Source organism: Cuculus canorus, chromosome 2 (genome assembly GCF_017976375.1).
Source record: "Cuculus canorus isolate bCucCan1 chromosome 2, bCucCan1.pri, whole genome shotgun sequence".
Classification (NCBI taxonomy): domain Eukaryota; kingdom Metazoa; phylum Chordata; class Aves; order Cuculiformes; family Cuculidae; genus Cuculus; species Cuculus canorus.
In genome coordinates, this window is record NC_071402.1 from 159253986 (window position 1) to 159269881 (window position 15896).

The following is a 15896-nucleotide window of genomic DNA, read 5'->3' on the forward strand; positions in this document are numbered from 1 at the left end:
AAGAGAAGTCTTGACCAGAGTAAAATCCTTATAATCATGTACCAAGATGTCGTTCAAATTGTGCCATGTCCAAGCAGATCTTGGTCCTCTTTTCTAAGAGCTGGAGCAGGTCCTGTGCAACAGTCTCCAGGACTGAGCACCAGGCATGCTGACATTTACCCACTTCATTGTTCAGCTGAGGATAGCTAACATTCACACGGATAACATTCCACCAGTTAAAATTTTCCCTTCTTTTTCTTTAAAAACTTAAACCCCAATGCTACAAAAAGTGCTACAGTGAATTCAGTTCCACACCATGACAATGTGGTGGACAGAGTATTTTTTACTGCAACCTCTCAACCAAGTGAATACAAGAGAGAAGACTGCTATTCCAAGATATTTATTAAGAAGAAATTACAGATGGGAAGTCCTCCGGGCACATAAAATCCAGCTATTGCACAGCTTTAGAAAGGGTCGTGTCTTACAAATGATACTACAAGTTCTTGCTTTGGAGAGAAAATATGTTGGACTAACACAAACTACAAAATACTGTATTAGAAGCAACAGTTCAGTGCTAAATCCCACAGCAATAAAAACTATGGCACAAACAATGGTAAACTAAATGATACGTAATTAGTATTCATTTTGGCAATCCTGGTTTGGACTAATTCCGTTCAGAGATTCGTTCAGTCAGCAGCAGGGCTGGAGCATTTTCCCTATGAGGACAGGCTGAGAGAGTTGGGGTTGTTCAGCCTGGAGAAGGATCCAGGGAGAACTTAGAGCAGCCTTCAGGTACTTAAAGGAGGCTTACAGGAAAGCTGGGGAGGGCAGAGACAGGATGAGGGGAAACAGTCTTGAACTAAAAGAGGGGAAATTTAGGTGAGAGAGTATCACAAGTTACCCAGAGAAGTTGTGGGTGCCCCATCCTTGGAGGTGTTCAAGGTCAGGTTGGTTGGAGCTCTGAGCAACCTGATCCAGTGGGAGGTGTCCCTGCCCATAGCTGGGGGGGAGGATGGAACTGGACGGGCTTTAAGGGCCCTTCCAACCCAAACCATTCGATGTTTTTGTGCAAAGCATACCTTTAAGTTCATGAAATAATTAGTCGTGTAAACATATCTTCCTTTCACAGTACAACAGTGATTTGGGTAGCGGAAACAAACAAGAGAACCCCAGACAATATTTTATTTCACAGTACATACTGCATGTATATAATCACTATATTCAGTAAGTAGGTAAAGTGCATGCCTTTAACAACTTGGACTATAAATTAAGGACTTGCAGTGCAGAAAAACACTTTAATGCTAACAAACTAATATGAAATAATACAAAATAAGGTGGAGCAAGATCTTGAAAACAATGTACTGTATATGAATTACTGTACCTTTTTTAAAAGGTAGGCTGAACTACTCTGAAACAGGAAAACTTCACATCAGCTACCAGCAGAATAAACAGTTCAAAGCTTAACTAGTTAAAAATATTGCACTGAAAGTCTCGTATTTGAAAGCAATACAAGAATTTTTTAATATAAAAACACTTGGGGAAAATAAAAGGACATTATAACAGCTACTTTGAACTAAAATAGCTGGTAAACTGTAGGAAATGATGAAATTTGAGTTGTATGTCACAGACAATAGACACATGGATTACCTGGAATCTCACTTGTAGAGTATCAAGTAAGTTAGGACAGGAAAAGAACTCCACTGTCCTATAGTCTTGATGGAGTCAATTGTAAACTCAACGAAATCTATTTGACAAGAACTGTCAGTATTCCCTTTTATTTCAGAAATCAAGCCTACAAGAAGCCTTGAAATGCTTCACCACCTTAGTGCAAATAAATAAAAACCACAAGATAGGCAGATGAGCCATGACTACCAAATGTTACACAGAAGTCTACAGCTCCAACCACAGGCCCCTCAGCCCATGAATCCAGAGCAGACACACAAAACCCACATGACGCTCCACACAATTTCTCATTTAGAGAGTCAGAGACAAATGGAGGGAAACCCTTGGAAAATGAGGGACAGAGAAGCAAAGGGACAAGAGACCTTCCACTAATGTCCATCAGAAATGTGGAAGATCCAATGTGGTACTTAGGGACCATGTTATCAGAATGCTGTGTTCATGACACTCTGCAGACACTGCATCCCATGTCAGATTATTACCAAAGACTTAAAACAACTGTGTGCAAGTGAGGGACATAAAAACGGAACACTGAATAAATTCACCTCTGAAGAAAATCACTTCTTTGCAAAAACAATTCCTTCAAAGGGGAAATATAAAACACACAAAACCACATAGACGATCATTGAAGATCAGCAGTGCCTTTTTGGAAAGCAGAAGCAAGTATTTAACTTCGACACTTAACTTTCCTAAGTGCCTCAAGTAAGCAAAACTTTTACTGAATGGCAAAAACATAAAATCTGCTCAACAAGTAGACGTCTCTACCAGTACATGCATGTTAAACTAATCGTCTTCTCTTGATCTCCCAAGACAAGGCAACAGACAGCTGCGGCCACTATGTCTTCATTACTTTTATAAAATTTCTGGGTACATAAAAAGCATGATTCAAACCTATTAAAACAGTTTGCTTAGGGAACACAAGGTTTTATCACCATCATTTGCCCACCTCAGCACTAACTTAACAACAGAGCCTCAATGACTTGCAGTTGGACATCTGGCCCTTAGTTCAGCTATTAAGTATTTTAGAGAAAGATCTTGAGAGAGAATTAATAGGCTGTAATCATCTAAAGTAGTCTCATACGCAGTTCAGTTCTCCTTCACTTCTTCCTTGAAGTAAGAGAATTTTCAGAAGTAGCAACACAAAAAAGCACATAAAAATTGCTTCACATTATATTACATCCCTTTGTATTTACAGATTTTCTGTAAGTACTAAAGAATCCGCTATCATTGCTTCATCACAACTAAAAGTCTCAGCCTTTTTAATCCTAAAACAGCCTTCAAACATCATCTAAGGCTGGAAACGTTTTCAAAACCCTCAGCAACTCGACAACAGCAGCATCACATTCCAAACAATACTGCAACCATCTCCCAAGCTATCAAAGTGTCTATTAAAGAAACAGTCTTGAAAAATACACTACCCCGAGCATCCTCTTTCTCACGATACCATCCCCACGAGCTCCTGCAAGTGCTACGTTAGCTTCTTTATTCTGCGGTTCTGCTTGTCTATATTCAGCGTGGCGCGGTCTACGGAGGTAGTGATGGAGTCAAGAGCTTCGTCCTGCCTCTCCAGTTCGGCTTCTGTCTCCAAGGCAAGGCCTTTCAGTTTCTTTAATATCTGTCAGAAGAAAAAACTGTGAGCTATAAGCAATTGACCATCTGGTTCTTTGAGAAATGCAATTAAACCCATGGCAATCAGTTATTTCATTGCTTTAAATTACTAAATTATTTGTTGAAGTCTGTCCTGAAGTGTGCTCATGAAAAGACACAAGTCCTACTCTAATAAGCTGAATTGTAATGATCTAAACAATGAACTAAAGATGTGACAAGTCAAATCTGGAATACCATGGTTATACTGGGGGGTGAATAAATTAGAAGTAAAAATTAGTGCAAATATCAGGTTTTTGCTAGCTCTGTTATCATCTCCTTGGTAAGTTTGCATCTTAGAGCAGCTGCTTGTCCTGAGATGTCACACGTGCTGAGAGCTGACGAAGACAGAGCACAGCTGGTGTGAAGCCCGATGGAGATCACACAGCTGCAGGTATAGCAAGATTAGGCAAGGATCAGGTCAAAGGACAGAAAGCATTGTTTTACTACACCCCATTAAAGAAAGAAGTGTCATTGGATGGAGCAGAAGGAAAACAGTGAGATTTGGGCAAACAAATGATTTTCAAGGGTCTAGAGGGTGGTGTGGTATAAACGGACATCAGGCTGAGGATGTAACCAAGACAAGAAACAACAGATGCACTGGTTACAGCTCTATTCCAGGCTGAAAGCATTACCTAACTGTAATTTTCATCAGTTCACACAACAGAGTCCAAGAGCAAAGATCCAAACAACAGAGGAAAAATCCATCGTAATTCCCTACCCTGTAACACTGGCTCCTTTTAGAAGCAGTCTAAGGCATGAGTTTTATCATTGTCTTTTCTTCCCCCTTGTGACTACTCCCTTAGTAAGCCTGGTTGCATGAATTGAAAGCACCTGCCTGATAGCCAACCCTCAGCTGCCTTTTCTCAGATGTGTCTGAGGGAGATTTGGAAGCACCATATACTACTGACTGCAAATTATCCTCATGGATACTAAGAGCCATTCATCCAATCAACTGAAATAATAGCCTCCAAGAAAGCAAACTGCTCCAGGATTAACCACATCATCAACTGCTGCAGCACAAGGGCATACAGGTAACACTACTGAAGATATCAGAAATGCAGCCTGTCTAACAAAATAAATGTGGCTTTTGGTAAAACAGAGGGAAAGAACTGTACTCTATACATGTTTAATTTGATTTTTTTCATAACTAGCAAATTCTTGTTTTCCTTTTAGAATTTATAAGATCTGCCCCGAGGAAGCTGCTGTGAAACATCAGCAGCCCCTTTACCCACACATGGGGCTGAGCTTCCCAGCAATCCCATCATTAGCAGCTATGCAAGTTACTGGTTTGAAAGAAACAGCAAGGAATATCATATCGAGCTGAAATGGCAGGGGAATTTTACGCAGACAAAACTCTTTGACTGAAGCTGGAAGTCAGCCACAGTAGTGGGATTTATCTCATAAAACATCTCTTAGCTCTTTCCATAAATCACAAGCAGCCAGAAATAAGGCTGTGTGAATAATTGGGTTTGCAATTTGGCTGCCAAAGCAAAAATACAAAACCAACGATGGATCAAGCTTAATCTACCTTTTTTTCTGTTCTTAGCAAAACTACAAGCTAAACTCCCCTCTGTTTCTATCCCAAATGAAACACTTCAAGTTCTTTTGCTGTAACAGGAAAGCAAGGCTGAATTCCCCAGACTGGAGGTGGTAGATGTGTGTAGGATATACACCAAAAAGAAAGATGACATGATCAAATCTACTGCATGTATGATTTGGGACTGGGATCTGAAATGAGGTGTTGCCTCTCCTGAGGAATTACCTTTACACTACTTGGAAATGGGAAGTTCAGAGGTTGCTCTCCCTCAGTCCCTTCTTTGAGCTTCTTCTGAATATATTTTACACATATGGCCAACTATATCCTGGGCTGCATCGAAAGAAGTGACCAGCAGGTCAAGGGAGGTGGTCTTCCCCCTCTGCTCTTGTCTTGTGAGAACCCACCTGAGGTGTTGTGTCCCGTTCTGGAATCCCCAACATAAGAAGGCTATAGAACTGTTGGAACAGGTCCAGAGGAGGCCATGAAGAAGATCAAAGGGTTGGAGCCCCTCCCATACAAGGGCAGGTTGAGAGAGTTGGAGTTGTTCAGCCTGGAGAAGGGAAGGCTCCAGGAAGATCTTAAAGCAGCCTGCCAGTACTTGAATGGGGCTACAAGAAAACCGGGGAGGGATGTTTTACAAAGGCTTCTAGTGATAAGACAAGGGGGAAAGGCTTTATGTTGGAAGGAGGAAGATTTACACTAGACATCAGGAAGAAATTCTTCATTATGAGGGTGGTGAGACACTGGCAGAGGTTGCCCAAGGAATTCATGGATGCTCCATCCCTGGACATATTCAAGGCTAGTTTGGATGGGGCCTTGAGTAACCTGATACAGTGGAAGGTGTCCCTGCCCATGGCAGGGGGTTGGAACTGAATGATCTTTAAGGTCCCTTCCAGTCCAAACCATTCTATGTTTCTATGATATAAACATTCACATAAATATATAAAATAAAGTAGTAAAATTTTTAGTTTTGAATCAGATTACTTTTGATAGGCTTCACATTCATTATTGCATATTGAACATTTAAAATACAGAAAAAAAACAATACAATTGTTGAGAACAGAAAAGCTTTTAAAATACAAAAGCAGTAAAATGGAAGCTCAGTCAGCTACAGGGCTCTGCTCAGCTCACCTGCCAACTAGGCTGTCTTGAAACACAGCAGGCAATGACCATGTGGTTACTCACACACAAAAAATGAAAGGCAAGCGGCTCACTTTCATCTGTTAATTCTCTTTGACTAGGAGAGTCTGGTAATAAATCCCTTAACCCTTTATCTGTCAGCATCTTCAACCGTTCAAGTTGAGTGCAGCTACTCAATCTAATGGCGCCTGAAACAGTTAAGATGCTTTTCCAGCACAGCCCACAAAGCTTGCTGGTAGGAGTTACTGAAACCAAAGTTTGGCCAAAGCTGGTCACTATTTTTGCAAAGCAAAATATGGGAAGATGTCCAGTTATCACTGCTCCAGTTCTGTCAGCTGCTCAAAGCAGCAGTGGCTTCTGCGCCAGGGGTGAACTTGGACAGTGAACCAAGACATCAAAACTCAAATGTGAAACTCTATCTGCTACACAAAGCCAAAGAGCAGGTATGAGCCCAAAGACACATTTTAAAGGCACATTTCCTTAGGCCCTGGTCAATCTCACATTGAGACAGCCGCAGATTTATGTCACATGGACTATAATTTGGAAAGTCTGATTTGTCCTCGTGGCTCTGCCATAGACTTTCTGTGCAATTTCAGGCAAGTTACCTAATATTCCCACGCATAGAGTTCACGCTGTAAAAAACAAGGAAGCAAATTTGTCACCGCTCTCCAAATCTGCCCTGTGTCAAGTGTTCAACTGCAGCAGACGCAGGCTCTGCTGGAAGGTGTCCATCCGAGCCCAAGTTCTTGCATGGGCTATGGGGACCCAGCCAACACAGTGCAGTTTAGGTAAAAATGCATCTGCCCTATTTTACCCGTTTAAGGAGAAGTTCAAGCGCTGCCCACTCCTTTCTGCTCTGGCTCAAGTAAGAATAGAGCAATCACCTTGGCTGGAGACAGTCACCACATAGACACAAATAGAATGATGCAAGAGGACTCCAACTCCATGAACCTGATCCATGGAATCATAGAATGGTTTGGGTTGGAAGGAACCTTAAAGCCCATCCAGTTACAAGCCCCTGCCATGAGCAGCTAGACCAGGCTGCTCAAAGCCTCATCCAGCCTGGCTCTGAACACTTCCAGGGAGGGAGCAGCCACATCTTCCTCAGGCAACCTGTGCCAGTGCCTCACCACCCTCATCATGAAGAATTTCTTCCCCATGTCTCAGCTAAACCCTCTCCCTGTGTAGCTGCCCCATCCCTGAAAGTGTTCAAGGCCAGGCTGGATGGGGCTTTGAGCAACCTCATGCAGTGAGAGGCATCCCTGCCCATGACAGTGGGTTGGAACTGGAAGATCTTTAAGGTCCCTTTTAACTCAAACTGTTCCACGAATCTATGAACCCTTCAATAGGATATTTGGCTTTTTTGGGTCTGGCTAGAAATCAAAATTACAGCACTGAAAAGCTAACAGTTAAGAACAGACTAATTATCCCTTTTAAATACATAACAGTTCTATAAAGTGTACACATGCATGAATAACAGATTGCTGCTCTTTGTACAACTATGACTGAGAAATATTCTCCCTTCAAATCTTCCAAAAGGCCAACGCTGCTTCAGAACGCTTATTTTTGATAAAATGATAAGGCAGAGAGATAAGCTCTTCAAAAGACAAGATGAAGGGAGAATGATTAAATGGTGAATAGTCCATTTTCGTTTTGAAATAGCCCAAATAAGACATTTCAGTCAAAAGGTCTTAATTGTACCTTTGTTTCAGAAGTAATTTTTGGTCTAAAACTAAGTACTTATGCAGTGATTCCTAGTAAGAAAAAGGAAGAGGAGGTTTATAGGAATTACAACATGCACCTTAAAATTATTAATGACCAGAATGATGATTAAAGAGGCCTGATGCTCTTGGAACAGGCGCTCCGCAACTATTTGAGGGGAAAAAAAAATCAGACCAATCCAAGGCCTGGCAGTCTGGCATTCAGATCCTCTCCCCACCCACAAGCTCACCCCAAATCATTAACTGGCTTAACAATCCTTGGCTTGGTGTGGTATAAACACATACCAGGACTATCTTTTGAGCTCTAGCTGAACTTGAAAGTGTTTTGGTCTGTTTTAACTAACACTGGCCACTTAACACCATTTCTAGTTCACCATCCGGTACAGAGAACTTCAGAATTTTCTGAAATTAACATTCTGAAAAGATTAAACTCTCACTTATGCACCTGTCCTCTGTTTAATCTTAATAAATAGATTTTTTTCCTGCAAAAAGCTTTCATTTTTAGCCACATAAGTCACTAGTAAGTGCTTGTGACTGTCAAATGCAGTCAAGTGAACAGAAGTCACTGTATTCTAGTTTCCAACTATAATATAAAAGAAGGGGGCTGGAAAACTACAGGCTTGGCTAAGAGGTAATAGGAGTAGCAAAGAATTCACATGATACTATCACCAAGCTACAACTGGAATATCAAATAGAGTAAGATGTAGTTTAATCTTCAATCACATCTTTTGATGTGTCTGTGACCATTATTAAAATATTTTAATGAAAATCTGATTGAAACCATACTCTTTAACTTTTACAGATAGTTCCAGATCAACCATATCCTACAAAACAGGGACCTACATGACAGCTGGGGAGAGGCTCTTTATCAGTGACAGGACAAGGGGGGATGGTTTTAAGCTGAAAGAAGGGAGATTTAGATGAGATATAGGAAGAAATGTGAGGGTCATGAGACACTGGTACAGGTTGCCCAGAGAAGTCGTGGCTGCCCCATTGCTGGAGGTGTTGAAGGCCAGGTTGGATGAGGCTTTGAGCAACCTGATCCAGTAGGACATAGGGGGTGGTGGAACTGAATGGGATTTAAGGTCCTTTCCAACTCAAACCACTCTGTGATTCTGTGAAAAATGGATCCTTCTCTAAAGGTCCTGAGCATCAGCTATGAGAGAAATTCCTTAAAGTTCCATTTAGAAGAAAAATATCAGAGTGGATTACTTTAAATAAATCTTTGTTTTCTAGTAAATGAAGAACCTATCCCCCCTTTATTAATTTGGTGGACCGAATACTTATTCTGTAACTACAAGCTCTCTCTGTGTGCTTATAAAACACTTTGCTCAGCTTTATGGATGTTTCTGAAATAGAATTGCTACTCCTTACTAATAAGGGTAAGATAGCATAGAGAAAACATCAAAAAGCTGAAAATGATTTAATTGTTAAGCTTCTGAATCTTCAGAAAAAAACAGGTTACCATTAAGGATATTTGGATAGCCTACCACTTAATATATTTTGGTGATAATCCCCCATTTGTTCCAAATAGTTAAAACCAAATATAATGTTATCAGTGTATTTTAATCACAAGCTTGGTTAATTCATTTTTTAAATATGCCCATTAAACTGAGAGAGGAATATTTTAGGACAATAACTATGTTTCTGATAGTGAAAATGCAACTTACTAAGCAAGATGAGGAAGTGAAACAGCTGTTATCAACATTATCTCAACTTATACCTGTCTGAGCTCTTTTGCTTCCTCCTGGGAGACCTTCTCATGCTTCTGCAGCTGAACCTGGTCGTTGTCCACTCCTTTGCCTCCCACTGGTGAGCTGGGCTGCACCACTCCTCCGAGGAGTCCTGTGGCTGCAATAGAAATTCCCAAGGTCAGACTGCCATCTCCTGTACCAACCGGGAGGACCAGTGCTAGTATCAAACTGGTTCACCTTTGCTTTGCTCCACAGCAGTTTGTGAGAGGACAAGTGCACTCAGCGGAGCCTTACCCAGCCTTGCCTGTTCAGTTATGTTCTTCTAGAAAGGATTCAAACTGTATTTTGTACAAAACCTAACCTGGAAATGATCAGGCTGAAGAGAAACGACTTGTTATTAAAGGCAACATTGAGAGAATGGGTTCATTTTGGGCTGCAGGGATTTATCTGAACAGAGAGTGAAGCAGCAACAACACATTTCCAATCAGACAGATGATCCTCCACCCGCTGCTGCTTCTCTCTTTAACCTTTATAATTAATGAATTTAAAAGTGACAGATCACAAGTCAGCAAACCCGAGACAGAGAGACAATGATGATAACAGTGACCCCCAGCTAAGCAATACCAATGCAATCCCTGTGTAAAAATGCTGCTTGTCCTTTAATTAAAGTATCCACTCTAATTGTGGTATTTGATGCTGCTCAGTACAGGAGCAGGGCCTTGCTACAAGGAAAGGTTGTTGTTTCTGATGCAGATGGGTGCTAAACACCCAAGACACACATCTCAGCTCCTAGAGGTGCTCCAAACATCTCTGAAGCTCTCCCAGTTTAAGAGGTACCAAGGAAGAAGGTAATGCTACTGCTGCATACTGTGAGCACATGGCCTGACTCCAGCACAGAATAACGACAGTCGATCTTACAGGCACTAGGACAGAAAGCACATCAGATGCCAGAGCTCACCGCCAGGCTGAAGAGCTGGTGCCCAACTGGCTGGTCTATACCTGACCACTTTGGATAGCATTACTTCCCTGTGAAAAGGGAGACAAAAGCTAAACCAAAGTACCAAACCCTAAATCCCTCTCAAGTAATTACAGCAAACTCATAATCCCGGGAATTATTCGGTTATCAGCCTGAGAGTCACTGGACTCAAACACCATCAAGATTGAAGACAGGCAAGCCATTCACTGTACTAGTGTTACCCTGCGCAAATGCTCCATGTATTCGGAGGGGGCTAGGAGTCAGGCGCTGAAAAACACTGCTCATGCTAAATTACTGCCATGGTCTTCCCCTGAGGACAAAGCTAGGAGGGAATGACAGACCTTCCTACAGCAGCAAACAGCCAGACAAGATTCTTTGTGTTTCTTATCAGCCGAGTGTCACTATACGCTAATCATTTCATTAAAGACAAGAAATCCATCCATTTTGCTCCACTAATCTCATGGAAGAAAAGAGGAGGAGGGGGATACGACAAAGGTGCACAAAAAGAATGGGATGGGGAAGGAGATTGGGCATTTCCCAGTAATTTTCTACTTTGAAAAAAGAACAGAAAAAAGAAGTAATTGAATAGAAAGGCAGAAATATTTAACAAGCAATTTTGTTTTGTTTGTGTTACACCCAAGTTGGACTATGAGACCTGCTGCCACCATGTGAGAATGAGAAGTTACCAAAACTTTGAACAAAGTGCTGGAAACCCATAATAATGAGAATACTTGATCACAGGGGTAAGTACAGAAAAATCAGCAGCCTCAGAAGCCTGTCTCGCTGAAAGAGTTGGGGTTGTTCAGCCTGGAGAAGAGAAGGCTCTGGGGAGACCTTAGAGCAGCTTCTAGTGCTGAAAAGGGCTACAGGAAAGCTCACGAGGTTCTCCTCGTCAGGGAGTGTAGAGATAGGATGAAGGACAATAGTTTTAAGTTAACAGGGGAGATTCAGATTAGATGTTAGCAAGAAATTCTTCATGATGAGGGTGCTGAGACACTGGCACAGGTTGTCCAGAGAATTCACGGATGCCCAATCCCTGCAGGTGTTCAAGGCCAGGTTGGATGGGGCTTTGAGGAACCTGATTCAGTGGGAGGTTGGAACTGGATCTTTAAGGTCCCTTCCAATCCAAACCATTCTCTGATTTTATGAAATGGATAAAAAAAAGCCCAGAGCACGCCAGTCTTCAGCTCTAGGATTGTGATAGAGCTGCCCTAGACTGTTACACTACAGATGCACTAGGATTTCTTTTTTAGCCATTATTGAGGATGTTATTGGATGGGAGAGTACTGGCTTGATGCAGCACAGAACCTCTGCCACAAAGCAAACCTCACTGCTCTGTCCTGAGCATTTAAACACCCACGTGGCCTGGTCCAAAAAAATAAAGTCAGAAAAGACACGTAGAGCAGCTAAAAATACTTTCAGATAATCTGGTGAGCCTAAAGGTCTTCACAAATTCCTAGGTGGAATCAATCCAAAACTCTTAGAAAGATGAGGGGTTTTTGTATTTACTTATACATATGTGCAATATGCACAATTTTAAGGCAGGATTAGTATAAACAGACAGGATCCAGATGAGACTAATGCAGCTGGGGAAATGTTCACGTCTCCAAGTTGCTCCACTGATGGCAAAGAACGCTATTAGCCTGTTTGCTGCATAGATGTATCTCCACTGCAAGGATAATTCTCCTGCAAGTCTCTGAATCAACTTTTACTATCTAAAAATACACACATTTTATGTGCACACAAAGGCAGGCAGGCATAACATGGATTTTCTCCCTTCCCCCACTCCCCTGATTTTGGGAGCGAAAAATAAGAAACAAAAATTAAAAATCAGTATTTCCACCCTTTGAGCAGCCATGCCAGAGGTTGCAACACAGTCCGTGACTGCCATCTTGTGACAGAGGACAGACAGCAACAGACTTGCAGGAAGGAACAAACAAGGGCTCTGGTGGAGCTAGAGAAGTCAGGATTTCCATAACCTCTAGTTTTCTTTACTGGCATTTCCAAATTAAACAGTCCAAATGCAGGTGGGGGTAGAGGAGAAATATCCTTGACTCACTGACTCAGATGCAAACAGAGCAGTAGGAAATTAAGCACAGTAGGGCTGTATAACCAATTATTTTATGTAACCAGCCTTAAGACCATCAGGAACTGAACACCAATTTGTTGGAATAACTCAGTGCTTAAGAAACCAGCAGGTTGTTTTTCCTCTAAGTTGTTGTGCTGACATTTTAGTGCCAGATGCCCAAGCCTTACTTCCTTAAAAATTAACAAGCTTTTCCAAGCTACGGCCTTTGACAACTCATCAACAAGAGGATGTTATCCTCCATGCTCCCAGTTTTAGCTCGGTGGAGAGAAACAGGTCCATCTACTGTTTTATTTTATCATTTTTCTACTTGCTTTTATCCTGGCAATAAATCCATCTGCTGATTTGCTCTTCTGTCACTAAGAATTAAGAGAAAAAGAAGATTCAGGCGTGTCGATAGAAACAAATTCCTAACAGACAAAAATTCACGAGCTCGCCAAATGAATCCAGGATTGGATTACAAACAAAAAAACAACCCTTCCCAGAAATTCAGAAGTAATAGCATTAAGGAATGTCATTCTTATTGTTGTGAAAGCATTTCAGTCGCCACTGTGTTTTCTTAAAACGATTATATTATGCATACACCTAAACTAAGACCTAAAATCTCCTCACTCAAGCACCTGAACTTCTCAAATAACAAAACTCTTATTTTTTAAGATATGAAAATGAACACACTGGTTACCCACATGCTATTTCAAAACTTGCAGGACTGAAAATTTGTGTTAAACTCCCTATAATGAAGTAAATAAAAATTTTAATCATAGAATGGTTTGGGTTGTAAGACACCTTAAAGATCATCCAGATCAACCCCCCCTCGTCATGGGCAGGGACACATCCCACTGGATCAGGTTGCTCAAAGCCTCATCCAACCCGGATTTGAACACTTCCGGGCAGGTGACAGCCACAATTTACCTGGGCAACCTGGGCCAGGGCCTCACCACTCCCATCACAAAGAATTTCTTCCCAATGTCTAATCTAAATTTAAAGCTATTGCCCCTCTTCCTATCACTCCATGCCCTTGTAAAAAGTCCCTCTCCAGCTGTCCTGTAGACCCTTCAGGTACTGGAAGGCTGATAAAACATATCCCAGGAGCCTTCTCTTCTCCAGGCTAACAATCTCAACTCTCTCAGCCTGTCCTCATAGCAGAAGTTCTCCAGCTTCCAGATAATCTTTGTGGCCTCCTCTGGAACCATTCCAACAGCTCCATATCCTTTTTATGCTGGAGATTCCAGAACTGGACACAGGAGTCTCATGAGAGCAGAGCAGAGGGGAAGAAATCACCTCCCTCAACCTGCTGGTCAGGCTTTACATAAATCTGCTTCTAGTTACAAACTGCCAAAGGAAAAATAGTGATGACAGAGGACTCTGAAGCATGCAGTCAGGGAAGAAGAACAGATTTCTAATGCCTCTTCCCTACATGGTGGCACAACGCTGCATTGCTGAGCACTGGAAAAACAATGATGCTGTAGTTAAAACACAGGCCAGTAGCTGAAACTGAAATTAAGCTAATCCTTTCACAAAGTTCAGGAGAACACCAGCTGGGAGCATAACGTTAAAGAGGGCTCAGCATCTTCCAGGCGTCAGGCTCCTGAGGCACACAGAATCAGCATCTAGAGTCACAGGTTGCTAATGTAGTTGGGAAAATGTAAATGCAACTAGACTTGCGGTAGGATGAGAAGAAACGGCCCCAAGTTGCGCCAGGGGAAGTTTAGATTGAATATTAGGAAACATTTCTCTACTGAAAGAGTGGTGAAGCACTGGAACAGGCTGCCTAGGGAACTGGTGGAGTCACCATCCCTGGAGGGGTTCAAAAAGCTAGCAGCCATGGCACTTCAGGACATGGTTTAGTAGGCATGGGGGTGTTGGGCTGACAGTTGGACAGGATGAACTTAAGAGGCCTTTTCCACCCTTAATGATTCTTAATTAATTGTGAATTAATTCACAATTCTGTTATTTCTACACTATCCCTTTTGGCAAGGGAGGTCAAAGTCACCTAGCAGTAATTTCTGGCATTTTATCGTGATCATGGGCTCATCATTGGGGCAGGGTAGAGAAGATTTGCCTTCTGACTTCGAAAACCACTCGGAAACTTTTGATGCTAATGTTACTGTTTACAGAGGATCACCTTGTCTGCCACGTACCTGCTTGCCAAATGGAGGTCCCCAAATCTACCTGAGGAGACTTCCGGGCACCAACAAATCCTAGAGCATCTTCTAAAAACTGTATCTTCTTGCTAAACTGCATCTCCAAGATGGGAATTACTTCTGGCATCTTTGCTGACAAGAGCCGGTAAGAGGTATCAGGCTTCCCAATAAACCTCTGACGGACACTGATTTCGTATGGTGTATGAACTCTGATATCATCTACATCCCTCGATTCAAACCGGTGAATGACCTGAGAATTGCAGTCACTGATTTCCAGGCCAGAAGCGAAGAGCGTGAGTTTTCCTGGCTTGACATTTGCGTCTGTTCTGTGGGTGATAATAACTGGAATTCTAATTATGATTCCTTCCTGGTTCTTCGAATCGGAAACTGCGGCAGTTTCCTTTGGCTTGGTTTCCAGTGGTGCTTTCCAGAGCTTGCTGCTAAATGGCCACCAAGAAGGAGATTCGAGCTCAGTCAACAACCTAGTGGAGAAAAGAGAGTGTTAGAGGAGTGAAAGCCAGTACAAAGGTCCTGCTACCCCAGCAGTTCAAAGCAAATTACCACAGACACAAAGATTTCTTAATGCTGAATCCAGCCCGCTGTTATTTCACTACTCAAATCTATTTGCAGCTTACCAGGATCCATCCATTTTACAAAACAGCTTTTCTTCACTTGCTAACACAGAGAGCGGTCCCAGAATCTCATTGTTCTGATGTGAGAAATCCAACTTCCAGCTGGCTTTATTCAGGACAATTTACACCCATCTATTCTTCAGGTAACACTGCCTTTTACCTCGATGTTTCCACGCTTGGTCATCACCAATGCTGCCTTTTTCAGCTCCTTTATACCCACACCCCCACAATCTGATGCCAGTTTTTGCTTTGCCCCCACTCCCAAATTCCCACTGCCAGTGAAGACAATAGGAATGCAATGCTGAGGCTGAAGAGCCCAGCACAGATTGCCCACTGGCACTCACATCCGCCTCACCATCAACGTTGGTGTAGTCTCCTGAAGGAGACAGGCCTCCTTGCTGGCAAACTGATGCCCTAGCTTAAAGGTAACTGGACTTAATTTATGGAAGAATTAAACAACTGCTCCCAAGGAAGATTACTGTACAGCCAGAAAAAACAAAGGGAGTCAAGCCTCGTACTTCTAAGCAAGAAGAAACATCTAAATGGGCACCCAAGTTCACTTGCTGCAGGCAAGGAAGTTACAGCATGCTGTTAGGAAGAATGAATCACAGAATCACAGATTGGTCAGGGTTGGAAGGGATCTCTGGAGCTTATCCAGTC

The 15896-nt window shown here is 42.2% G+C and overlaps 1 protein-coding gene across 3 annotated transcripts in view; it reads right to left on the bottom strand.

The window, feature by feature from the left end:
* Positions 1–365: 365 nt before the first annotated feature.
* Positions 366–15896, bottom strand: part of SNAP47 (synaptosome associated protein 47) — a 33505-nt gene continuing 17974 nt past the window's right edge. For all 3 annotated transcript variants that reach the window (XM_009556117.2, XM_054060718.1, XM_054060717.1), the window contains 3 exons: positions 14602–15086; positions 9428–9555; positions 366–3274 (listed from right to left, as the gene is read on the bottom strand). In XM_009556117.2, coding sequence (XP_009554412.2) covers positions 3128–3274; positions 9428–9555; positions 14602–15086 — 760 coding nt within the window. In that variant the 3' untranslated portion in view covers positions 366–3127. The remainder of the gene's footprint in view (positions 3275–9427; positions 9556–14601; positions 15087–15896) is intronic.